Source organism: Oryctolagus cuniculus, chromosome 9 (genome assembly GCF_964237555.1).
Source record: "Oryctolagus cuniculus chromosome 9, mOryCun1.1, whole genome shotgun sequence".
Lineage (NCBI taxonomy): Eukaryota > Metazoa > Chordata > Mammalia > Lagomorpha > Leporidae > Oryctolagus > Oryctolagus cuniculus.
Genome location: NC_091440.1, coordinates 74,548,741 through 74,575,712, shown reverse-complemented (window position 1 = coordinate 74,575,712; position 26,972 = coordinate 74,548,741). Strand labels below are relative to the sequence as shown.

General features: G+C 44.3%; 1 protein-coding gene across 1 annotated transcript; it reads right to left on the bottom strand.

Annotated features, from left to right (window-relative positions):
- STOML3 (stomatin like 3) lies at positions 1–26,881 on the bottom strand. Its single transcript, XM_008274496.4, has 7 exons — positions 26,713–26,881; positions 11,627–11,730; positions 11,473–11,545; positions 7,560–7,642; positions 5,919–6,122; positions 3,596–3,730; positions 1–1,100 (listed from the first exon to the last, which is right to left on the bottom strand). The coding sequence occupies exons 1-7, from the start codon at positions 26,762–26,764 to the stop codon at positions 882–884; spliced, it is 870 nt and encodes a 289-aa protein (XP_008272718.2). The 5' UTR covers positions 26,765–26,881; the 3' UTR covers positions 1–881.
- Between the last annotated feature and the right edge of the window lie 91 nt (positions 26,882–26,972).

The window sequence follows — 26,972 nt, the reverse complement described above, 5'->3', positions numbered from 1 at the left end:
CATTCTTTGGATGCTTTATTTTTAACAAGCTATTGGATGCTAGGGCAGGGCAAGTAGGTGTTGAGGAATAGAGGTAAAGTTCACAAGCAATCCTCCAATACTTATGGCTCTTGGGACCAACAACAGAATCAAGACAGGAATTACACAGGGTGTTGTTCCCTACGGTTTCAACCAATGAGACCTTTAAAAAACATTCTCCTTCATAAGCCAATAAATTGCCCAGAGTATGCCACCTTACTATGCCTTGTCCTCTGGACCCACCCCCAACTGAGATGCTGGAAAACTGAGAACTGGCTGACACTCCCAGCAGGTTGTGTGACAAAACAGTGGGGATCATGAGCAGAAATCAATTCCCTCTGTGGGGATGCTGGCATATTTGCAGCTGGAAACCTCCGTGCCTCTTTCGATGTAACTTCAAAATAAATCATAATTTTCAGCACAGTGGGATTTTGTTGCAGCTATTGGAGACTGAGCAAGTAATTATTTGGGATTGGAAAGCAAATAATGTAATATATATGTGAGGCCAATGTTACTTTATATATTTTACCTAGAATGCTTCTTGAAACACCTAAAAAGCAATTTGGAAATCTTAGTCATAGTCACCCAGTATTTCCTCTCCCACTGCAAGAAAGTTGCTGATAATGAGCCAGAGACAGCTAGTAGTTAACTATATAAGCATATTGCAAAGTTGATCATATCATTAATAATAAAAGTCACACACAGCCCTCGGTTTTACTTCTTCGTTTCTTTTGTAGCCTCTACAGCTTTCTCCTGCTAGTGTTTTCTAAGCCTACAGTTTCTGTGGCTTCACTAGTGCTGAAATTTTGGAACAGATACAACTCTCTAAGCGAGGGACTAGCTCCCTCAAGAGGACTTCAGGCTCAGCTGGGAACCTTCTTGCTGTTGTCATAGCTGATGCCACCAATGCCCTCCAGGATATTCATGGGCAGAGGGAACACAATGGTGGAATTCTTCTCGGTGGCTACAGTGGTTAAGGTCTGTAGGTAGCGCAGCTGGAGGGCTACGGGGGACTCAGCCAGCACCATCGAGGCCGACTTCAGAGACTTGGAAGCATTCATCTCTCCCTCAGCTGCAAGGACCTAAAACGACAGAAACACACGTTCACAGCAGGGACTGGAGCTTTCTTTTCCTGGAACTGTGCCCCAACTTGGCCACAAGTGCGCTATCTGCTTCTTTGGCGAAGATCAGGGTTTCACATGCTTACATGGTCAGAGAAATGCAAGGAGATTGCAGGAAGCAGGGAGAGATATTTTACAAATTATAAGCGTCTGGATTTCATTTTCAAACAGAAGTAAAAGTGCTATCTTTAATGCAAAGGATCCAAGGATTCCTGGCCAGCCACCCCAGGAATGCTCTTGAACCACTCTGGAGCCTCCCTAACCGCTGCATTAGTTTTGAGAAAAGTCTGAAATTGAAGGCTTCTAACTGATTTTTTTTGTCTGTTTTTTTTTTTTTAATCACAGGAGAGATTTTGTTTATTCTGTTGCCAACAAAGTCTAATTCTTACAATGCCAGAGCTGTTCCTAGTTCTCCTGGCTCTTTATGGCTAGTGCTGAGTGCCAGTCTGATAACACCCACTGGAAATCTTTTAAGCACTCTGCTCTCCTCATAGTTCTCAGGTTGCCCACAAACAACCCTGCGGCTGGCACCCGGTTGCCCAATTGGTGGGCGCTTCCTGCCTGTGTGTGAAAGTGATCCCCATGCAACATTGCCAAGTGCCCGCTGGGAAGCTGCTGGAACCTAGCAGACAAACCAGATATGAGTAAGAAATAGGGGTAGAGAAAAACCTTCATCAGCTCACGAGTGAGATTCCAAAAAGGGCTTCCCAAAGGGTTCTAATCTGCAGGTTGCTGATATTTCAGGAAACCAATCCACATGGACTTGACAGCTACAGCACCAATGCATTCAGGGACTCTCAGGGCCAGGGTGCACTTACATTTTTAACCCTAACATGAATTGTATTGCATTACCTTTTTAAATCCAGTAGCATTTAACATCCTAGCACAATGATGCTCAAGAGACAGACACCAAGTTGGCTACATCCCAATCATTAGCTTTATACAAATGTAGGAGCCTGAGCCCACCCCACACTCTGCTTCCCTGTTCTGGAGTGAGGTCTAGGAGTTGGTGTTCTGGATGTGCATCCGGAGTTGGGCCACACATGGCTAAGTGGCTCCACACGTGCTGAGCCTCCTCTTGACCTGATACCAGGCTTCCCTGGGGTATACAAAACTGTTCATAACTTTTAATTTCAGGAGACTTCACTGGTAGAAAAATCTTTTCTGATTAAAAAATAGCAATAATAATAATTGCAAGGAGTTGACATTGAGGCACAGTGGACTAAGCTGCCACTTCGGACACTCTCATCTCATACAGAGTGCTTGGGTTTGAGTCCTGGCTCTCCTGTCCATTCCAGCTCCCTGCTAATGGCATCAGGGAGGCCGCAGGGGATAGTTCACGTGGTTGGGTCCCTATCACTCACATGGGAGACCAAGGTGGGGTCCTGGATCCTAGCTTCATCCTAACCCAGTCCTGGCTGTTGTGGCCAGTTGGGGAGTGAACCAGTGGATGGAAAACTTTTATCTCTCTCTCTCTCTCTCTCTGCCTTTCAATTAACATATGAATAATTAAATAAACTTTAATTGCTAAATAATTGCTAAAGATAGGATTAAGTGTCAAAGGGATCACATAAATAAGACCAGTGTCTGCTAATAATAATTGATAGAATTAAAAAGGAGAGAAAGATCCAATATGGGAAGCGGGATACACAGCAGACTCATGGAATAACAGATTCCCTAAACATCACTCTAGCCTCAGAATCAGCCCTTAGGCCATTCAGATATGGCTAAAAAGCCCATGAGAGTATTTCAGGCAAGGAGCACCAAGACACTGTGTCAAAAAAAATGGCCTACATGAAAGATCTCTGTGAGTGAGATCCCAGTGGAAAGAACAGGCCATCAGAAAAGGAGGTACCTTCCTCTGAAGGGAGGAGAGAACTTCCACTTTGATTATGGCCTTGTCTAAATAAGGTCGGAGTTTGTGAACTCAAGAGGCTTCCATAGCCTTGGCAGCTCATGACAAGAGCCTTGGGTGATTACTGACGTCATAAATAAAGAGTGTCAATTGTTAAATCAACAAGTGCACTTACTCCCCACATAGGACCTCTGTCCTTAATGTGTTGTACTATGAGAATTATCAGTAAAACTAGTCTTCAAACAGTACTTTATACTTTGTGTGTCTGTGTGGGTACCAATTGTTGAAATCATTACTTAGTATAGAACTGATCTTCTGTATATAAAGATAATTAAAAATGAATCTTAATGAAGAATGGGATGGGAGAGGGAGTAGGTGGGATGGTTTGGGGGTGGGAGGGTGGTTATGGGGGAAAAACTGCTATAATTGAAAAGTTGTACTTTTGAAATTTATATTTATTAAATAAAAGTTTTCTATTAAAACAAATAAATAAAAACATAATTAATTGAAAAACCCTGACCTTCAAGCTCTATCCCTGTCTACCCCACACCAGCAGCTCATCCCCCCCCCCCCCCCCCCCCGCCAACTGGGCAGTCCTAACCTTGGCTCGGGCTTCCCGGGTGGCCTCCGCCTCAGCCGCCATGGATCTCTGCAACTGCACAGGAATCCGGACATCTTTGATTTCCACTCGGGCCACATGGATGCCCCACAGCTCAGTGGCATCATCAAGCAAGGTCTGTTTCCGAATCAAAAGGAAGAACATTGATCAGAAGGCAGGGGCTGCGATGTACGATTCGGACACAGTCAATACCACACGATAAATCCTCCGTCTCTTTCTCCTTTTGTAGTCACAGCATGTGGACTGACATTCTCTTTCCACACTTTCTGATGACTTCCTTGGATTGAAGTGAATCCCATAAAGGATTCAAGAGCAAAACCTGCCAGATCGTCTGTGGGAGATCTACCAGAAAGATCCACCGCAAACCACCCCTAGGAAGTATCTGACATCCATTCAGATTGGAGCGAATGCCTCACGCTTTCTTGTCACTGACATCGAGCAGGCAGCCATGCATGGGTTTCTCAGATAGACGCGGGTTTTGTTCTGGCCCTGTCACCTGTTGTTGTGAATACTGGGCCAGTTTCTTACCTTTCTGGTTCTCAGTTTTCTTACCCATTACAGGTTTCTTTTCAGGACAGTATTGAGGTTTGGACAGAAGACCTCCACCTCTCAGTGTCTAACAGTGACCCAAGGGATATTATTTACTTTTGGAGATGGTATTCATCTCATTCTGTTTAACCTCTGTCCTGTAGCCAGTTCTTAAAAAATAGCAAGGCATGTTTTTTTAAAAAGCACAAGCAGCCTTAAATCAAAGATATTCTTGTCCCTTGTGAAAATTTAATACCACTGCAGACAACTTGCTGGTGAACCTGAAGGAGGTGATGGGGAAAATGCTTTAAGAAATGGTAAGATCAGAAGGGAGTCCCCCAGAGGGAGGCGTGGAGCCCTGTGCTGCCAAGTGATCCAGTAATCCCTGATCTTTCTGTGATCCTCGTAGAACCAGGGATCTGGTGAAATACACAAGAAGACCTGACCATGGCTGGGAAACGTTGGAGCTACATCCTTACAGACTGGAACAGATGCTGAGGAAAACAAACCTCAACTTCCTCACCCAGCTTACAGAAAGGGGGATCAGTGTGAAAACATTACTGCTGGGGCCGGCACCATGGCACTGCAGGTAAAGCCGCTGCCTGCAGTGCCAGCATCCCATATGGGCTCCACTTTCCATCCAGCTCTCTGCTATGGCCTGGGAAAGCAATAGCAGATAGCCCAAGTCCTTGGGCCCCTGAACCAATGTGGGAGACCTGGAGGAAGCTCCCAGGTCTTTGGCTTCAGATTGATGCAGTTCCAGCCATAGCAGCCAGTTGGTGAGTGAACCAGCAGATGGTAGATCTCTCTCTCTCTCTCTCTCTCTTCTTTCCTCCCTCTCCTCTCCTCTCCTCTCTCCGTGTAGCTCTTTTTATTTATTTATTTATTTGACAGGTAGAGTTATAGACACTGAGAGTGAGAGAAAAGAGAGAAAGGTCTTCTTTCTGTTGGTTCACTCCCCAAATGGCCACTACGGCTGGCGCTGCGCCGATCCGAAGCCAGCAGCCAGGTGCTTCTTCCTGGTCTCCCATGTGGGTGCAGCAGCCCAAGCACCTGGGCCATCCTCCACTGCACTCCTAGGCCACAGCAGAGAGCTGGACTGGAAGAGGAGCAACCGCGACTAGAACCCCGGCGCCCATAAGGATTGCCGGTGCATGCCGCAGGCGGAGGATTAACCAAGTGAGCCACGGCGCTGGCCTAACTCTTTCAAATAAATAAATAAATAAATCTTCAAAAAACATTATTGATTCAAGAAAATATAGAAATATGATTGTGTATAAACCAGGATGTGCAAGAGATGGGATTGATACTTGATATATCCTCATCGATACAATAAATATTATTAATATTGCTATTGATACTGATAGTATGGTAGATCTGTGATTCATATCCATTGTCTTCTAACTTTCATACTTCTACTGAATGTAGGAATAAATACACACCCTAGGAAATGCGAGCCCTTCTGGAGTAATCTATACTAAAATAAATCTCATCTCTGACTTCTTCAGAAAAAGCCACACTACTAATTCATAATTTTGAATTCCAAAGAAAATTGCTAAGAATACAATTCCAGCAGCTCTCTTCTCCCACCCAGATATTTAAATATGTACCTCGTGATGATCGATAAATAAAATCGCAAGCTGAAGCTCCCCTCATGCATGTGTGTGAGTATGCATGTGTGAGAACACACATGTGGGGGATGCTCTGACTACCACTTGATAACCACGGATCACTGAAATGATTGAAAGCACAGGTTCTTCATTCTTGGAGCCTTTACCTGGATGCTGTGAGCAATCTCTTCCCGCCCTGACAAAATCTGGGACAAAGTCTGTGTCCCTAAGACGTTTCTCAGAGTGGTCTGAGCCAGCAGAAACGTGGCCTGGTGGACATCGTTGACATTAGCCACTGCCGAGACCGCACTGTAGATTCTGTAGTAGACGACTCCATCCACCTGTGTCGTCACAGAGTCTCTGGTGAGGATCTGTAGAGCAAGAACAGGGCAAGCTCACAGCGAGTGATGAAATGACAGCCAGCCCAAGAGCCCTCCTCCACAGGACAGCATTACTGACCAGACACCTGTCCTTGCTTAAGTGTAATATCTTCATAGTTGATGCCAAAATTCCTGCACAGACATAGCCTATATCTACCTGTTACTTCACCTTAGAGACGCCTTAACATCGCATAGGCAGAAGCCCTTGGCTGGCAGTGGTGAGAGCAGATATTTCCAGTCTCAACAGAGTAGTGGAACTTTCTGGGACTCCACCACCTTTTAATTCTAAACAGAGGTAGTACATTGTGTTCTTGCTAATCTATTTGCTTCTAAGACTTGACGATGCAGTACTTCTTAGAAACCATAGATGGCACCAGAGACCGTGTTTATATTCAAATAGCGAAAAATGGATTTAGCATTACAAAGATTGGACATGAAGCTTTTTGTGTGTGGCCAGGTGTTTCGAAGCCAGTGAGAGATTACTGCGTGTATCATGAAACCCAGACCTACAACTGTCTATTATGGAGACAGAAAAGCCCCACTCTAGGTCAGCACACATTGCAAGCGCTTCTCGGCCTGGGCCTGCCTGAATCCAGTTTCTGCTCTACAGTTCCCGACAGCGGCCTGCAGGTGGCACTTTTGGTCCTGATTGCGTTTCCTGAGCCAGGGAGAAGGAAATGAAATTTATTCGCAAATGTTGACTTTTTGCCTTCCCTCTTCCTTTGTCCTCCCACATCCTGGGTCCTATTTGGATTTTCCTTTCTTCCTGGATCACTCGGGTTCTGACAGGGTGACGTCATTATTATTAGTCACTCGGTTCCTCTTCCCTAGGGCCCACTTAATGGTTTGATCATTTGTAGCACTTCAAGTATTAGAAAGAGTGTGGCCTTCGCTCTGTCCCCAGAGCTGTCCTACTCAGACACATCCAAACACACATGCAACTTAAAGTCATAAGCAAAGGGACATCATGACATGCCACTGTCTCAGGCCAGGTTCAATTCTGCGGCTCTGTCCAGTGACTTTTCTGCCTCTTCCAGGGATCTGTTTCCTCCTCCATTCCGGCTCTCCTGACAGTTGCAAGTTTTCTCTCGGAACTTCTCCCATCTGGGCTGTTCCAAGTCTTCAGTTCTACCCTTGCACTTGGCTTCCTTCTCATTTTTCAAAAGTTTCAGAAACCACCTTGGTCAAATAAGTAGGTTTTGGGGGGGAAGTCGGTGCATTGTCCACCTTATATTTGAAAACATTCTGTAAGGTTTCAGTTGTCAGTGTAATGGGAGAGATAAGTTTGATTAAAAATGCAAGGGATCTTCAAAAAGTTTATGGAAAATGTGTATTAAGAAAAAACTATAGATAGACTTCAAAATGGACTTTTATTTCTGTTTTCTGCACAACTTTTTGAAGTACCCTCCTACCTTTACCCAGCATTACCTCTTGTGGAGGAATGTTGCATGTAACTGTTCGGAGATCAACTTTGACAAACACATCTATGCAGGGCAGGATCAGAATCAAACCTGCAAAGGAGAAAATGAGTTTGAAATTCCACTCCACTGAAAACAGTCACAACAAGTGTTTTCCTAGCTCATCATTACCATGGGCTGGCTCATTCTGCCCTTCATGTGGTCATCAGTGTGTACACATACGGCTGTGGGAACAATGATTTCCATCTACTGGTCAGCAACTAAAGGAAGGGTGTTGGTTACCTGCGAATTAAGGTCTTTGATAAGGAGCTAAAGAGTTAATTCTTTAGATTTTATTTTTAAAACACTCATTATGCTATCCAAGTGTTTGATCTGACATTAATTAAAGACAATATTTTGTAAGTTAATTTTTCTATAATAAAGATTTTTTTTATAGATTCAAGAAATATAAACTTTTATCCCTGAATTCCAGTGACTGGCAACATTCTCAGCTGCCTTCAACAATACTAAAGGAATATTGATTAAAATGTTCCCAGGACCTTAGAGTCCCTGAAACCAGCGTATTACAGGACTCAGAGTTTCCCAATAGCCACGTCTGGTTTGAGGACAACAGCATCCCCCGTTGTGAACACTTTCTCTTCTTCCCGAGCTGGGAAGCGTTAGAGCTGGGTAGCCGGGGAAGGATGAGTACAGGAGCCCTGTCAGTCTTTAGCATTAGCCCGAGAATGCTCTTTCTTTACTGGAAAAGTTACGCTCCAGCAAGATGCAGATTCATTTCTGTTTATAGGATTATTGTCCCAGTTTTCTTTCTTTTCTTTTTCTTTCTTTTTTTGGGGGGGCAGGTAAACGATCTTCCTCTTTTTATATTTGCAATATGAAATAGAAGCTCAGCACGGACACACACACTCATGCTAGCCTGGGTGTGGGGAGTGGAACAAGGCCCCCTGGCAGCAGGACAAACCCCAGGCCGTCAGGGTGCAGGGCGTCCCAGCCAACAGATTCAGGGCCTCTGGGGAGGTTGCCAGGGAGGTCCCTGCTCCCCAAGGCCAGGTCCCTGGGTAGAAGTGCAGGGTCTGAGTGAAGGTACTGCCCCCTCCTCAGGCCCCAGTGCCAGCAGCCCTCAAGGTGGGTTTTCGAAGCAGACATTATTTTCATTTTGAGCATTATGGAAAAGACTGATAGTTTTTAAGCAGAAAACAATGTGAAGGTGCTTTCTTTCAATCTCTAAAACTTCCTGAGATTTGTGGTCAGAATTACCACTCAATTCACTTTCTTTATTTTTAAATTGTATGTATCTCATAAATACATTATATACATAGTAATTCTTCCCACCATAGCCTCCCTCCCACCCAGTCTCCCTCCCCCTTCCTGCTCCTCTCCTGTTTTATCAGAAAAAGAAAAAGAAAAAGAAAGAAAAAGAAAAAAAAAAAAAGAATGAATGGAGTAAAGCAAACTAAGAGACGTGTTCCTCAACATTCTATACAAGGGCTGATCTATGTTGTTGCTTCTTGAAGTTGATTTTGGTTTTTTGTTTGTTTGTTTGTTTTTTTGTGCCCAGTCACTGGGTTAAGATCACGGCCCTTGGAAATAGAGAGAATTAAGTGTCAGCCCAGCTACTTAGGAGCCTCATAATCAGGGAACATTCGCCTAACTTTTCTGAGCTCTGCTTTCCTAATAAATATAAGATGGTAATGACAATTAAAGCATGATTCAACATAATAGCGAAATAAATTACTAAAGGCAGCATGAGGTGAGGTTTTCCATTAGCAGTTTGGCTTGTTTCCCTCCCGGTAACTTGCTCACTCTAGAGACACGGATGACGAGAGTTGTTGTCACCCTGGGACACTTCGTGGTGAAATCCTCTGGGAAAGCACATTTGAAAAGAGATATCTTTCTCTCTGTTCTCCATGTTACCACTCTTCTGCCTCGCTCTGATCCAGTTTTATTTTAACTTAGATGGGGGGATTGCAACACTTCTGTTTGACAAGTTCATAAGGACATCCATGATAAGTAAATCTTGTGCTCTCTTAGGTCTTTTCTGAAACTAGAGAGGAAAGTTTGTACTACTTGGAATGGCCAAACCTACTTCACCGACCTGTTTTGAAGTTTCTCATATTTTTTTTTCAGGTTACAGATATCTGGGTACCTACCATGATTCACAACCAAGTGCAAAGCACACAGAGTGTGACCACAGATAGAAAGTTCTTGCCACCAGAGCTCCGAATACAGTCGGAGAGAGAACAATTTTATTCAACCATGATATGGAGCAGAAAACAAGTATTGTCAGAGAGCCATAGCTAATAACCATTGTTTCTGAGATTATAGGTTTTTTAAATTCCTAATTATTTAATTGTGTTTTATTTGAAAGGCTGAGAGACAGAGAGGGAGATAGAGAGACAGTGAGAGATCGTCCATTTACTGGTTTACTCCCCGTATGCCCACAACAGCCAGAGCTGAGCCAGGCTGAAACCAGGAGCTGGGAACTCATTCTGAGTCTATTCTTTGAGTGGTAAGGACCAAACTCCTTGTCCATCACCTGCTGCCTCCTAGGGTGTGCACGTTATCAAGAAGCTGGAAATGGGGGCTGGCATTGTGGCATAGTGGGTAAAGCTGCCACCTTTTGGTGGCATTTGGGCAATGGGTTGTGGCCTGGCTGCTCCACTTCTGATCCAGCTCCCTATCAATGTCCTGGCGAAAGCAGCAGAGGATGGCCCAAGTGTTTGGACCCTTTTCACCCATATTGGAGACCTGGATGAAGCTTCTGACCACTGAATTTGGCCTGGCCCAGCCCTGACTGTTAAGGCTATCTGGGGAGTGAGACAATGGATGGAAGATTCTCTCTCTCTTGCTCTCTCTCGCTTGCTCTGTGTGTGTGTGTGTGTGTGTGTTACTCTTTCAAATAAATAAATAACTCTTACAAAAAAAAAAAAAAAGCTGGAATTGGGAGTGGGGCTGGAACTCAAATCCAGACCCTTCAATATGGCATAGAGATGTACCAAGCAGCATCTTAACTGCGGTGCCGCAAGCACACCCCTAAGATCCTGTTTTGATAGCATTTCCCTTCAAGAACATTTGAATTAGTTTTATAAAATGGCCATTTTTTTTGTCACTAGACGTCCAATGTGCTATCCATTGCACCACAGAGCCACCTAAAATGGCCATTTTTGTGAATCAAAACAAACCTCGCAATTTCATACTAAATATGCACTGGGAAAAGTTACCAGTATTAAATCAAGATCTTGTTTCCAAGGAGTTTTAGTATCAACACCTCCACCCTTAGCCAAATAAAAGGAGCCCCATCCTTTTATGACATGACCTGTTTAGAACATTTTTTTCCTTCCAAGGTTGTAGAGAGAAGGACACAACCTACATTAGGTGTTGTAATACCTAAAGCCACCTACAAAGCTAATCTTAAATAAATCGTCAAGCCTGCGTTGGCTTCAGATTTCTTATTTTCAGCGCCAGGGTATCTGACACAAGAAGTTGGCAGCAGTTTTCTGCTCTATCTCTCTATTAATTCAGTTGCCACAGGAGGAAATTATCTTTTGCTTTTCTGTTAGCAAAGAGTGAGAAGCGAAGTCAGCTTCCTGAGTACTGCCCCTGGGTAATGCAGTGGCTTACAGTGGTCATTTACTATTTCCATCATTCTATGGCATTCGCTTAGAGATCCTCGTAGTAAGTGACATCCAACCAACCTAGCCAGAGCCACCGTTTGCTCAAATTCACTGGACTCCTCAGAAAGACAGAGAGGGGAAGTGGGTTCAGATTTTCACTCTCAGACGAGGGGGCACACCCATTAACAGAGCTCCGGCTCCCAGTTCTGCTTGGCTCTCCAGCAGTGCACAGTGCCAGGGAAAATATTGGCAGCGATAGCACTAGGAAGGTGCCCATTGTCTTGCTCTGGGGCAGCCATGACGTCTTACCTGGCCCTTTGGCTTTGTCAGCTTGGATGCGTCCCAGCCGGAACACGACAGCACGTTCATACTCCTTAATGATCTAAGAGATTGAGCGAGAGCGTTTAGTCTGAATGCATCATCAGCTCATATGGAGAGTCCCATTGACTTCCCAGGGTATTACCTTCAAGCACATCCATATGGAAATGGGGAAGGTGATGATCATCAACAGGAAAGAAAGTGTAAGCAGAATCCAGCCACACACACCGAGCCGTTTGCTGTTGATGCCTAGAAAAGGAGAAGGTGGCAGGTCTGCAGTCAGTGTGATTCTTAGAAAACTGCTCGGGTGTGTGAGTGAGTGAACTAGCTAGGTAGCTCCAAGCCTGATGTGTCAGAGCTTCTACCCATCCCGACCGCACAGTCTCACACACACACACATACACACACACAGGCCTTTAGAAATTAAAATTGACCAGTCCCAGGGGGCAGCCACTGTGGTACAGTTGGTTAACGCCCTAGCCTAAGGCGCTGTCATCCCTTATGGGTACCGGTTCTAGTCCTGGCTGCTCCTCTTCCAATCCAGTTCTCTGCCACGGCCTGGGAAAGCAGTAGAAGATGGTCCAAGTGCTTGGGCCCCTGCACCCACGTGAGAGACCTAAAAGAAGCTCCTGGCTCCTAGCTTCAGATCGGTGCAGCTCCGGCCATTGCAGCCATCTAGGGGAATGAACCAGTGGATAGAGGATCTCTCTCTCTCTCTGTCTCTACCTCTCTCTGTATCTCTTTCAAATAAATAAATCTTTTAAAAAAAATTGACCTGTCCTGCCCAAAAACACCTCATAGCAATCAGCAGCAATAAAAATTATTGCATTTGTATAGAGCTATCATGATTTAATATTTTCTTTCTTAAAAGATTTTATTTATTTGAAAGACAGAGTGAGAGAGAGACAGAGAGAGAATCTTCCATCTGCTGATTTACTCCCCAAATGGCCACAACTGCCACTGCTAGGCCAGGCTGAAACCAGAAGCCAGGAGCTTCTTCCGGGTTTCCCATGTGGGTGCAGTGGCCCAAGGACTTCAGGAATCCTCTGCTGCTTTCCCAAGCACATTAGCAGAGAGATGGATAGGAAGTAGAGCAGCCAGTACTTGAACCAGCATCCATATGGGATGCCTATCCTGTAGACAGTGGCTTAATCCATTGCGTCACAGTGCCAGTCCCATGGTTTAATATTTTTTAAAACACATAAAACAGCATTTCTCAAAATGTGATCCAAGGACTACCCAGACCAGAATCATCAGATTCCAGGCCCTGTGAATTCTACGGGTAAAATTCTAAGCCACATCCATGGCAGGTAGGTAAGTAGGTATGTAGGTAGGCAGGTACTATTATCCCCAGACTGAGACAGTGTGGCACATGGTGAAACATTTTAAAAAATCCTGGGGCTGGCGCCGCAGCTCAATAGGCTAATCCTCCGCCTGGGCGCCAGCACCCCAGGTTCTAGTCCCGGTCGGGGAGCCGGATTCTGTCCCGGTTGCTTTTCCTGTCCAGGTCTCTGCTGTGGCCCGGGAGTGCAGTGGAGGATGGCCCAAGTGCTTGGGCCCTGCACCCGCATGGGAGACCAGGAGAAGCACCTGGCTCCTGGCTTCGGATCAGCGTGATGGGCCGGCTGCAGTGCGCTGGCCGCGGCGGCCATTGGAGGGTGAACCAACCGCAAAAGAAAGACCTTTCTCTCTCTCTCTCTCTCTCTCTCTCACTGTCCACTCTGCCTGTCAAAAAAAAAAAAAAAAAAAAATCCTTGGATAGGAATCTCACTGTGAGTTCTTACTTACTAGCTCTGTGGCCTTAAACAAATCACTCAATCTCTTTGAGTCTCCATTTGTTCACCTATAGGAGGGGAACAGAAGTTACCTAACTTAGAAGATTGGATAAGAATTAAAAGATATTACTTTTACATGGTTCCTGGCCCGTACATTAGCAACTATGTTAGTAAATATGTATTTTTATTATTATTTTTATTTTACAGATGGGTAGGTATTATAGAGACTTCTTTGTAGACCTTGGTATTTGACATTTCTAACTTTTTATGAAATTTTATTATCAACTCTCATCACAATAGATTTATTTTCACTATTCACACATTACAATAGCAATAGCATTTAGCTGGGTGAATGTTGCCTTATTATAAGATGAGTTTGAGTCCAAATCCTACCTCAACCACCTAAAGTTATATACTTATTTCATACCAATTACTTAGCTTCTCAACTCTCAAGAATCTTGTTTGCAAAATATGCAGATCTGGTTAGCTGTTTTATGTCAGAATTATTTATATCTACCATTTTACCTAATTGTAATTCTTTAGTCTTGTTCTTCCATGACAACAACCCTGTCCTAAATCCCACATTCCCTCAATTGACTCATGTTCTTCAGCCGAACTAAACTCATTATATTTACCACATATCTCTACCCAGGGACTCCTACAAACACCATCTTCTCTCTGTATATCAGTTGATGCCTTAATCACCCACCCTATGGATCAGGCTAGAGACCAGGGTCACCAGTGCTTCTTCCCTGTTCAACTAGAGAAGCCACTAAATCTAAAAGATGCCACCTCAATTCCCCTCCCAACTTGCTTTGGATTATTTGGTATCTAAGTCACATTTATGAATATCTAGGAAAGTTCTAATGCTATGAAGAATGCTGTTAAAAGTGTTTTTTGTTCACATGTTTGGGATTAATTCCTGGTGGTGATATGTTGTCAAAGGGATTAGTATTTATAATTTCAATAATTATAACCTATACTCTCACCTACACTCTCACCTACGATATAAACATGTGCCTGTTTCTACATGTCCTGTCCTCATTTAACAATTTCAATCATTATGTCCTAATAGGTAAAACTACCAAAGTTTTAGATACATATTTAATCTGGAAAAGCTTTTATGTGCAGATATACTTTTATAAGTTTAAATATGCATAAATGTAGATGTTGAATGGTAAGATTTGCCGGTGTACCCCCAAGGTCAAATTCCTAAAATGTCACTTTCCAAGCCCATGGATCCACACTGAGGTTGGATCAGACTATTTTTATGGAAGAATAAAAGATGCTTTGTGCATTATTTTAGAATATTTGTTGCATTTTATATATTAATGCTTCTTTAGTAACAATAACACATCATATATATATATATATATATATACATACACATTCTCATTAAAGAAAACAAACTCTGGCCATCTCCCCCTCTTCTCCATTCCACTTTTATTTAGAACAGTTCTCATAGTTCTGTTTGGTGAATGTCCTCATAGGTCCACTTCTATGTGTTTACACACATCATTCTATTTTTAGAAGCTACATGGCGGCCGGTGTCTCGGCTCAATAGGCTAATCCTCCACCTAGCGGCGCCGGCACACCAGGTTCTAGTCCCGGTCAGGGTGCCAGATTCTGTCCCGGTTGCCCCTCTTCCAGGCCAGCTCTCTGCTGCAGCCAGAGAGTGCAGTGGAGGATGGCCCAAGTCCTTGGGCCCTGCACCTCATGGGAGACCAGGATAAGCACCTGGCTCCTGCCTTCAGATCAGCATGGTACGCCGGCCATGGCGGCCATTGGAGGGTGAACCAATGGCAAAAGGAAGACCTTTCTCTCTGTCTCTCTCTCTCACTGTCCACTCTGCCTGTCAAAAAAAAGAAGTTACATGGCTTTGATCTATAGATCTTTGTTCTATGATAAATTGCATCACAGACAACTTGAGTTTCTACTCTCTTCACTTAATGTAACTTGGAGCTATTTCTTTGTCAGTTTATACTCATCTACCTCATTCTTCTGTATTGCTGCATTGTATTTCATTTTTCATTTTCAGGTTACTGAGCTCTCTTCCTACTGATTGACATTAAGGTTATTTACAGTTTTGCTTTGACATACAAGGCTGCAATTACAGTGCTTACACATGCCTCCCTGGGCCAACAAGCACTTCTGCTGAGTCTTTGTTGTTTTAATACTTAGCTCATTTGAAAGGTGGAACAACAGAGAGAGAATGGTGGTGGGGTGGGGAGAGAGAGAGAGAGAGAGAAGCCAGGAACTCTATCCATATCTCCCACATGAGTGGCAAGGGTTAAATACTTGGGCCATCTTCTGCTGCCTAACCAGGTACATTGGCAGGAAGCTAGCTCAGAAGCAGAGGAGGCGGAACTCAAACCGGCACTCTGATAGGGGATGCTGCTGCTGCAGGTGGCAGCTTGACTTGCTGTGCCACAAAGCTGGCCCTTTCCATCATGTCTTGATGAAAGTGCTATAAGGCAGCACAGTCTGTCACCTTTGGTGTACGTCCTCCCTGCTGTCACTGGAGTATTTGGTATTCAGAATTCTGGGGCTGAGATTGTAGAGTGCAGCATACACAGGCAGCGGGAAAAGATGCCATCCATACTCAATGCCCTGAGCCAAGCTGAAAACATTTCCAAAGTAGCGCAGTCCTAACACCAGCAGCCTAAGCAAGCGCTTATCTCCCAGAGAAAATCCCCCTGACCGGCGGGCACTCCACTGAAGTCTCAGCAAGTCTTTGCATCATTCCACACATGCTTGAGGCATGGCTCCATTAGGTACTAAACATACTGAGATGGAAAAGAAACGAGACGTGATTAATCCTCCAAGATTTACACCTGAGTATTAGAATCACCCAGGCCACTGCTTCTCTGAGAATTGGTGGAGCCTAGGGGTGTCATTAGCTGGTTAACGTGGGGCTGTGGGTACTGATGCAGCTTCCCAGCAGGCTCCCCAGCTCAGCCTAGTGAGCAGGCACAGCTCGGGGGCAGAAGGCAGTGGGCGTGGACCACAAAGCTTCCAGTGATGCAAATCTTTTTTTAAAAAATTTACTTTATTTATTTGAAAGGCAAAGTTACAGAGAAGGTGAGAGAAAGACAAAGAGAGAGACAGAGAGATCTTCTATCCTCTAGTTTACTCCCCAAATGGCTGCAATGGCCAGGGCCAGGACAGGTCAAAGCCAGGAGCCAGGAGCTTACATTGGTCTCCCACATGGATGCAGGGACCATGTTCCACTGCTTTCCCAGGCACATTAGCACGGAGCTAGATTGGGAGTTGAGCAGCTGGGACTCGATCCGGCACTCATACAGGATGTTGGCATTGCAGGCGGCAGCTTAAATTGTTAGGCCACAATGCCGGCCCCAGTGGTGTAAATCTTTGAGGTATCCTTTCTTCTCCTTGCAACTCCCTTCTCCATCACCATCACAGCAAGTTAAAACCAGGGTGCCAGGCTGAAGCTTAGATTTGAACATAACAGTTCTGATTAGAATGCTATGCTGGGGTCGTATTACAAAGTAACCAGAAATTTCTCATACTGATGCTAATGTAGTTTACACAAGGCTCCAGCTAAAGCCCTCCCTTGAGGCTGAAAGAATGATGGAAGAAATAATGTGGCACCACCTCTTTGCTGGGCACTAAGTTCCACTAACATGTACTCTATGGGCAATTGTGGCCTAACCATAAAACCACTGCCACATGCTTACTTCCTGGTAGAGAAATGGATTTTGCCACCCCCACCCCCAACAAATTGCCCTGTGCTGGAGCTGAGGTCTCAAAGGAGAATACAATGTGAACTTATCATGGAGGGTTCAGGCATCTGAGAAGAAAGACAATAGAGTTAGAAGGATTAGTAGAGTCAGCATTCCACTGCGCTTATGTCTAAGAAGTATACAGCTGGAGAAATAAGTGGCAGCTATGTCCAGCATGTGGTGGTGACAAAGGACATCACAATGTTTGATTGACACCTTTCCCTTCAATCTGCAAAGGGAAAGAAAGGTAGAGTCATAACCTCTGGCACCTGAAGCCCAGAGCCACTGGCACTGTGGAGAAGGACTCCACTAGGTCAGCTGGAAGGACTCTGGAGATAACCAAGGCCAACCATTCACTTTGCAGCTTTAAAACCTCTGAGTTCTTGCTGTCATCATCATCTTACTCTCCCTTTCATTAACGTGGCAGTCACCAATTTCACAAGCTGACAGTCAGTCACATCTACCTTTACTGATTTAGACAGTCATGCAAAACCCAGCTACAACTGTAAAGGAGTTCCCCAGGGCTTTGTGCCTGGTGCTAAGATACTCTTTGTACCTCTGGAGACTTAAATGCCCTCTAGGACAGGGGCAAATACTCCAAGCAAGATTGGGTTTTTGTGGAGACCAGGAAGTAAGGAAGAACATTCCAAATATTCCAACTTAGATGCATTAGAAGCAGAAATAAATCACAGTAAGTAAAACAGGCTACATGACTTGGTTGCCTATATATAGCTGTCGGCTTGGTCATCAGTATTTACATATTAGATCAATCCCACTTACAATTTTTGACCAGAGATTTGTGTTGCCACAAATGGTCGTGTCCTTTCTTTCTTATTTTCAGACATCAAAGAAGAATGATGTACATGGCACATTAGGGAATTGAAAGCTACAACTACAATGAGGCACTAATACATTGTTATCAGAGTATCAAACACCAAAGAACGACATTACCACATTTTAGCCAGATTGTAAAATGACTGAAACTCCCAGGAATGCTGTTGGAAGTGCAAATTGGTTCAATCACCAGAAAAACTCTTTGGATGTATCTACACATACTTTATGACTCCAAATTCAACTTTTAAGTAGTATCTATGATGTATGAGTACTGAGAAAAGTGGAAAACATGTCCAAGAATGTTCTTTACCATTTTATTCATAAAAGTCAAGAGATGAAGGAAGAGTCACCTGAATCTATTAAAAGTAGAATGGATAAACAGAGCTGTAGATACATTTTTAAATTTTTTACTTATGCATATTCATTTTATTTGAAAGCAGAGAGAGAGGGAGGAGAGCGAGCTCAATATACAATCCAGTCGTTTATTCCCCAGATGCCCAAACAGCCAGGATTGGGCCAGAACAAACTCAGGATCTTAGAACTCCATCCAAGTCCCCCACATAGTGGCAAGGCCCAGAGTACTTGAACCACAATGTGTGGCATCCTGGGGTGTGCATTAACAGGAAGGTGGATCAGAAGCTGAGTAGCTAGTCCTCTACCATAAACTCCAATATGGTATGCTATCATCCCAAGTGATAACTTAATTGTTGTGCCATATGCCTGCCCCAAGTTGTGGAATATTTATACAATTAATATTACCCAGGAAGAAAAAAGTCAAAATTATTGCTATATGCAAAGTTCAGATGAATACAATTTGCTGTAAAATATGTCAGACACAGAAGTAAATACTTTTGATTTCATGCATAAGAGGCCAGCGCCGTGGCTCACTAGGCTAATTCTCCGCCTTGCGGTGCCGGCACACCGGGTTCTAGTCCCGGTCGGGCGCCAGATTCTGTCCTGGTTGCCCCTCTCCCAGGCCAGCTCTCTGCTGTGGCCAGGGAGTGCAGTGGAGGATGGCCCAGGTGCTTGGGCCCTGCACCCCATGGGAGACCAGGAGAAGCACCTGGCTCCTGCCATCGGATCAGTGCTATGCGCCAGCTGCAGCGCGCCGGCCGCAGCGGCCATTGGAAGGTGAACCAACGGCAAAAGGAAGACCTTTCTCTCTCTCTCTCTCTCTCTCTCTCTCACTGTCCACTCTGCCTGTCAAAAAATAAAAAAAAAATTAAAAAAAACCACGTAAGAATATTATGTTTGGTGTCAGAGTAGTGGCTCTCTAGGTGTTGGGGTTTGTGGTATTCATGAGGAAGGAACATGAATGAGTCTTCTGGGGGTGCTGGAAGTGTTCCATGTGTTTATCTGGGTAATGACTGCACAGACTTACATATGTTCATCTGGGTAATGGTTCCATAGATTTCACTATGGAAATAAGTGAGGATCAAAAAATGAGAAAAGCCAAGGTTATTTATTCAGAACTCGCTAAAATAAGAGAGTCCTGTACCATCATTTTGACAGAGGCTCAAAGGGAGCAGAGATGAGAAAGGCATGGGCAAAGGGAGGGCTTCGGGTGTGCTTGACTGGTGCTCCTCCTCCTGGGGAGGCTGCAGGTGGGCTACCCCAGAGTGGGGCATCCTATGGCACTGGCTAGGTGGCACATCTGATTTTCCCTGGTTGGACCTAAGTTAGAACTGGGGGGACAATTAGGGAAGCTGTTAGTTATTAATCAAGTCCTGACTTCTGGGCTGATTGCTGACCAGTTTGGTTTCCTGGGTTCTTATTAGAGGTAGCATTCTGGCTTCTTACAAGTCTGCCTTACAGGAGGCTGGCTTCCTGAGTTGTGTAGAACAGGGAAGAGTTTGTTTGCCTTAGCAACTTGTTGTAAGTTGTGGGCAAAAACTTTGAAGGTACTTCAAAAAGTTGAAAGTGGAATTAAAAGATAAGTTTATTTTTGGTGTAAAAAATGTGAAATGTATACAGTTTTTTCGTAATTCACATTTCTATGAACTCTTATTTTTAAATTTTTAATTATTTATTTCAGAGGTGGAGAGAGAGAAACAGATGGAAAGACTTCCATCCACTGGTTTGCACCCCAAGCTCACAACAGCCCCTGGCTGGGCAAATCCAGAGTTCCTTTATAGGTGGTAGGAACCCCATCAATGATCCATCACCACTGCCTCTCAGGGTCTATGTTAGCAGAAAGCAGACTCAGGAACAGAGTTGGGTATTGAACTCAGGCACTCTGATATGGGGTGTGGCATCATAACCACTTGGCCAAGCGCTTGATCTTCGTGAACAATTTGAAAACCTCTCATATATTTTTGTGCATTATATTGCCATTGCCTTGTCATACGTTTAGCCACTCAAGCTAAGCACTTCAGACTTGTGCACTGAGACCAGAGTATGGAATGTAGCCTTGGAGAGGAAAACTCCCTCCTTACCAGATCCACAGAAAGAGAAGGGTGAGGAAAGCGCTGAGCAAAGCCAGCTTGTGTGCAGAGCAGGGATGTGTCGATCCCCGTCTTCGTGGAGGAACGACACAGGACCCTGCGCTGTTCTTTGGTCTGCTCGGCCCTCCCCGGGTTTGCTGCTGGTTCTTCCCGGGTTGGCTACCGTCCCTTCCACCTCCGTGGAAGGGCGGTTCCCCCTGCCACATTCCCCACTTCCGCGGGGGAGCGGCACACCGCCGGCCGGCTCTCTCGGGGGCTGCACAGGTGTTCCTCAGGTGTTCCCCTTAGATGTTCCTGGTGCATGCCGTCTCTCTCCTCCTTTATAGTCCTCCTCCGCCAATCCCAACTCGGCTGCCCACACGCCGAGTATGCTGCTCTCCTCCAATCAGGAGCAGGATCAGCTCCTGGAGGTCATCACTCAAGTTGGCAAGAGGCAGCTGCGTAGAAGCTGTTTTCTTCTCTCCCAGCGCCATATTGTGGGAGAGCAGATGCATAGAATAAGTCTTAATTCCAGTAACTTAGTAAAGTCCGGGTTGCTCCCCACAGGATGGAAAGCCCTGGCCCTGTGGTCTGGGTCAGTCGGCTACACATCCTAATCCAGACACCTCACTTCAAGGCTGCATGGCATCTCACAGGTAAGTAGCCTGCTCAGCTCTTAGTTTCATCTTTTAATGATGGTAATAGCTGGTTATAAGGGTTAGATAAATTAATACATGCAATGGAACCACTAGCCACAGCATGAGGCCATCTGGCCATCCTGGCAACTCCCCAGGGTTTGCCTAGTGCCCTGCTCTGACCGAGATTGCCTAAAGCTCACCCCAGCTCCAACAAGTTTCTTCCTGACTGGAGGATGCTGAGGCCCTTTCCTGTGCCATTCTCTTTAGAAAACTGATCATTGTACAGTCTTTCTCTGTCCCTTCAAGATTTTAAATCCTTTAAAAAACCTCTTGCTGGTTTCACAACCCAGGACTATCTTTTTCAAGGATTTGCAGACTATTCTCAGAGAGTGCCCATATCTCCCCTTCCTGTGGGAATCAAAAGCCTAGCTACAGTGGGCACCTTTCTTCAGGTGGTGAAATTCCTGCCTGTCAAAAGATCTGGGAAATAAACCAATAAACACACAGCCTATGACCTCCTGCTAAGGTCCTCCAGTACCAGCCTTTTTTAGAAACCACTGCCTCTGGAAAGCCAAGACACCATGGAAAAAAAGTGTTCTACATGAAGGATCTCTGTGAGTGAGACCCCTGCAGAAAGAAGTGGCCATCAAAGACGGATGTACTTTTTTCTGAAGGGAGGAGAGAACTTCCATTTGGCTTATGGCCTTGTTTAAATACTGTCTCAGTTTGTGGATTCAAAAGGCTTCCACAGCCTAGGCAGCTCATGTCAAGAGCCTCGGGTGGCCACTGACATCATACATAAGAGTCTTAATTGTTAAATTATCAACAGGAGTCACTGTGCACTAACTCCCCACCAGGACTTCTGTCCTCATTGAGTTGTATTATGAGAGTTAATTGTAAAACTGTTCTCAACAGTCTCTGTGTGTGTGTGCAAATTGTTGGTCTTCTGTGTACAAAGTTAATTGAAAATGAACGTTAATGGAGGATGGGAAGGGAGGAGGTGGAGAGGTAGGAGTGTGGCTGGGAGGACGGGTATGGTGGGAAGAATAACTATATTCCTAAAGTTGTACTTGTGAAATTTGTATTCCTTAAAAATAAATTAAAAAAAAAAAAACTGCCTCTTTGTTTCAATGGAGTTGAGCTCCGACAGAGTTCTCTTCTCTATCACCTATTGCCTTCAGTAAAGTGTTCCTTGCCTGTTTAACTGTGTTCCATACAACTTTTGCTTTGATAATTTATGTATTATTTTGTTGTGTTGTTTTTGTTTCTTTGTTTACCAAACAGGATTTTAACATCTATTGTGGATGATGATTCCTTTACATATGCAAGAACAAAAAAAAATTTTTTTTAGAGATTTATGTATTTATTTGAAAGGCAGAGCAACAGAGAAGCAGAGGCAGAGAGAAAGGCAGGTCTTCTATCCACCAGTTTACTCCCCAAATGGCTGGACAGCCAGAGCTGGGCCTATCAGAAGCCAGGAGCCAGGAGTCTCCTCCCAGTCTCCCACACAGGCACAGGACTTGGGCCATCTTCCACTGTTTTCCCAGACCACAGCAGAGAGCTAGGTCAGAAATGGAGTAGCTGGGACTTGAACCAGCACCCACAGGGAGCACCAGCACTGCAGGCAGCAGCCTGACCCACTATGCCACAGTATTGGCCCCAAGAACAAAATTTGTTTTTCTTTTCTTTTTTTTTTTTTTTAGACAGAGTGGACAGTGAGAGAGAGAGAGACAGAGAGAAAGGTCTTCCTTTTCCATTGGAAGAACAAAATTTTTAAAAAATTTATTATTTTTTTTTCATGAGGCAAAGAGAGAAAGAGACAGTAGGACAGGGAGACAAACAGCTCCCAACCCCTGGATCTCTCCAAATGCCTGCAACAGCTGGGACTGGATCCAAAGCCAGCCTCAATTAAAGTCTCCCATAGTTCAAGTCTCCCTCGTGGGTGGCAGGAACCCAGTTACTCGAGCCATCATGTGCTGTCTCCCCAGTTCTGCATTGGCAAGAAGCTGGAATTGGGAGTTGGGGCTGGGTATCTAAGTCAGGCACTGCAATATGGGACACAGAGGTCTATACTGGCAGCATAACTGTTAGGCCAAATGCCCACCCCATGAGCTGAAGTTTCATCAACATAGGAAGCCTCTAGATTCCCTGAAGGTTTCCACTTCTTAAAGGAATCTGGCCACTGACATCACAGGCTCTCTCAGTTAACCCTTGGAGCCTTAAAAGAAATAGAGATGCCAGGGCTTTAGAACAGAACCACTAAATCAGATCTGGACAATGATTTTCTCCTGGAAGCACAAAATTCCATAACCTTGTGAGGTTTCTAAATGACCAGATTCATGTTCCTGCTCCAGAATGATGATCTGTGCTTAGTTATTACATGAATTTTACAGGAAATTACCTACTGGGAGTTCCTTTTTCCCGTTCACTTTTTTTTTCCCCAGAAATATTTAAAACATATTTGAAATAGAACATTCAAGAAGCCATGCACTAACAGTGCAGGGAGAAAAGCCACCAAAGGCCTCATGCATCTTTGCACCTTGGCACAGGCCTTTGTGCCCCTACTTCTATTTTGAATCCCACATCCTCCTGCCATCCAATCACAGAGCTAGGCTCAAATGTCACCCTTGTCCTGTAGAGAGATTTTTCTGTAACTCCGACCCCCACCTTTGGGTGCTCCTCTGTGGAGTCTTTAATACACCCTCTATCATCACTTTTTGCAGGACATTGTAGTTTTTAGGTAACTTTTGTGTCTTCCTCATATGTTCCCAGTACTCTCAGGGCAGGTATTTTATTTGTATGTTTCCACCTCCTGACCCCCAGCAGACGCTGAATGAGTGGTGTGAATGGTTCACTTTTAAACACTTGGGCATCAGAATGATGCTCAGCCATGCAAAGTTCTTGTCTGGAATAATGATCCAATAGGCAAGATTCTGTTTGCTTGAAGACAGTCCAGCCCTGGTCATGGCCACAGTTTGGGAAGTGAACCATTGCATAGAAGATTCTCTCTCTCACTCTCTCTCTCTCTGTTTCTCCATCTCTCTGTAACTCTGCCTTTCAAATAAATATTTTTTGAAGAAAAAAGCACATTTTCCTTGCATCATTATCTTATCTCTCCACCTCCCAATGCTTTCAGTCCTCCCTGTCTGAAACAACAGCCCTGGAAACAACAAGCACCAATACTTTCCCCTTAAGATTGACACCCAAACATTCTCATAACGGTGTTATTTACAACAATGGCAAATGACAATCATTCTGAGAGTCAGCAATGGAGTATGACATAGCCAAGTATGATAAAGCTACACAATATCACATGCGAAAGTTATTATAGTATAGTGTTAAGAGAAAAAAGAACAGGCCAAAATCATACAGATAGTAGGATACCAGTTAGTATCCTACATTAATACATGCAGAGGAAAAGTTTTGGAAGATAATTAACCAAAATATTAACAGCAGTTATTTCCAAGTGGTGGAAGTGTAAGTGGTTTAGAGTTGTGAGCAGTCTTAATTCTGATTTGTTTATGATTTTAAAAAGTAAAATAAAATTAGAAAATCAAGTCAAAATATTTAAAAGTTATTTACATTTACAGAGCAAAAAAAGACAAGATGCTTCCTTGGAAAAATAGAAGGGATGTGGGATGGGGACACCCACGTTCCCCGGCTTGGGGATGAGTGTTAACAATTTTCTCTATATACAGTCATTTCCATCCTTGTGAAGACACAGTCAGGAAAACAGAACTGCAGCAACACCTTGGTTCCTGCTGCGAACAATCAAGGGCTTTGAGCACCAACCATGAAGCCTACAACAAACCCCTACGGGATCAGTGCGAGCTTCTCATCACCTGTCATTCATCTTCCTTCCTGCCTCTTTTCCCTGAAAGATACACAGTTTGTGTCAAGGAACACTTTCCAGGAAAGTTGAAACTGCTGAAAAGAAATCTAGTGCTTCTCAAAATGCCATCTGGGTCTGGCAACTTCACCAGCTTCTGGGACCTTGGTTTGTTGCCAGATCTCAAGCCCGGCTCAGACCTGGATTGCCAGAATTTCTGGGTTTAGGCACCAGGAGTCTGACAAGCTCTGCAAGAAGAGTCTTTGGCAGGTTGATGCTGAGAAGAATAACAAGGATATGGGTGATCTGGATTCCAATGAACTTTAACTCCTTTGTAAGAAAGGATCAGAAGTCGCGAAGTAGTGGTGTGTTCTTAGAAGTTTAACAACTTCGTTTCTGAGGGACAGTAGCCCTCACTGCCAGCATTTCCTTGGTGAAAATACACCATACCCACCCAGGTGACTTCAGTCTACACGGGTGACTCATGAACTTAGACTTAGACAGAGATGCACACAGGTGGTTTTCAAAAGCTGGCAATTGTCAGCCACACGAAACCTACTTCGTGAGGCTTCTGTTGGGGGTAGTGACGAGAGCTTGGTCATTCACTTATTTCCCAAACCATTTGTGAGTGGAAACAGCTGTGCTGCTTAACTGACTGTCTCGATAGTACATCTGAGTTGGAGAGGGGCAAGGGCAAACTTTCCCAAAAATCCAAGGGAACAGCTGACATTGCAGTTTTTTTAATTTTCCAAGAGTCAGTTTTCTCATTTGTACAATGAAATTATAGAAGGATCTACCTCCACATTATTGTAAGATTTAAAAGATAATGGAGGACCAGTGCTGGGGCACAGCGGGTAAAGCCACCACCTGCAGTGCCGGCATCCAATATGAGCACTGGTTTGAGTCCCAGCAGCTCCACTTCCAATCCAGCTTTCAGCTATGGCCTGGAAAAGCAGTAGAAGATGGCCCAAGTCCTTGGACCCCTGCATCCATGTGGGAGACCCAGAGGAATGTGGGCAGCCACAGGTAGTCGCTCCCTTTGTTTACACTTAAACACATGAATGGAGACTTCCAGGCACAGACAAATGGGCTAGGGAGATTCCGGGAAGAGGCAGGAAGAACCTAAACCTCTCACAAGAGATAATATAGATAATCAGTCACACCTGAAACCTGCATTTATCACCTAAGTGTTTTATTGTAACCTTAAAAGCCTTTTTGATATGTAAATCTTTTGTGCTCCTTCTTGTAAACAACTGGTCATGTTTAAATACTACTGGATTTGTTCAATAAAGGAGCCTTGATCAGGACTTGTCTTGGTTCCATTCTTTGCGTCCTTGTCCCTGCATTCCCACTCTCTGTTTCAGGAAAACCCAGTTCATTGTGCCGCAGGCCGGCACAGAGGAAGTTCATGGCTCCTGATTGGCACAGCTCTGGCCGTTGTGGCCATTTGGAGAGTGGGCCAGTGGATGGAAGATCTCTCTCTGTCTCTCTGCCTCTGCCTTTGTAATTCTGCCTTCCAAATAAATGAATAAATCTTAAAAAACAAGATAATGGAAGCCTTATGATACATAATGGTCGTTAATGCTCAGGCAAGTACTTTGGTCTATATTTTCTTTTTCTCAACTTCTCCCCATTGATCAAACATGATAGAGCTCAAAGCAAGCAAGTTTTCCTTTGAATCATAGCATCATCAGATGACCAATGAAGAAAAGCCATGCTCCTCAGTATATCTTTGTTATTCAATACAAAAAGAATGCAAAGGTAAATACCAATTCTATCAGAAACCGAAGAAAAAGAGCAAACTGCTGTGCAAGAAGCAAATAAAATCAACATAAGTGATGAATCCAAAACAAATTTGGGAGCTAAATGAAATTGAAGCCGGTTCAGCACATCTATCTCATGCTTCCTCTGTAACTCTCTATAATGCTACTACTCCTGCCTTGCTTTGGTGTGTATAAAATAAGCTTAATACATGAAAATGGAACTTACCCACTAAATTCTCTTTATCCTGCTTCTCAGGCGAAGACACCCCAGAATCCATCTCATTCTTGAGAAGCTATTACACTGGGCAGATCTTCATGAGTGTGGAGCCAGGCAGTCACCCAGGTGTGCCTGGAAGGCAGAGGAGGAGAGACAGTGTGAGGAGTAAGAGAGACTCCTTCTGTGGAGTCAGCACCCTAAGGAGAAGTTGCCCTGGTGAAGGACGCCTGATAACATAAACAAAAGCACTTCCTTCAGGAGCTCAGCCT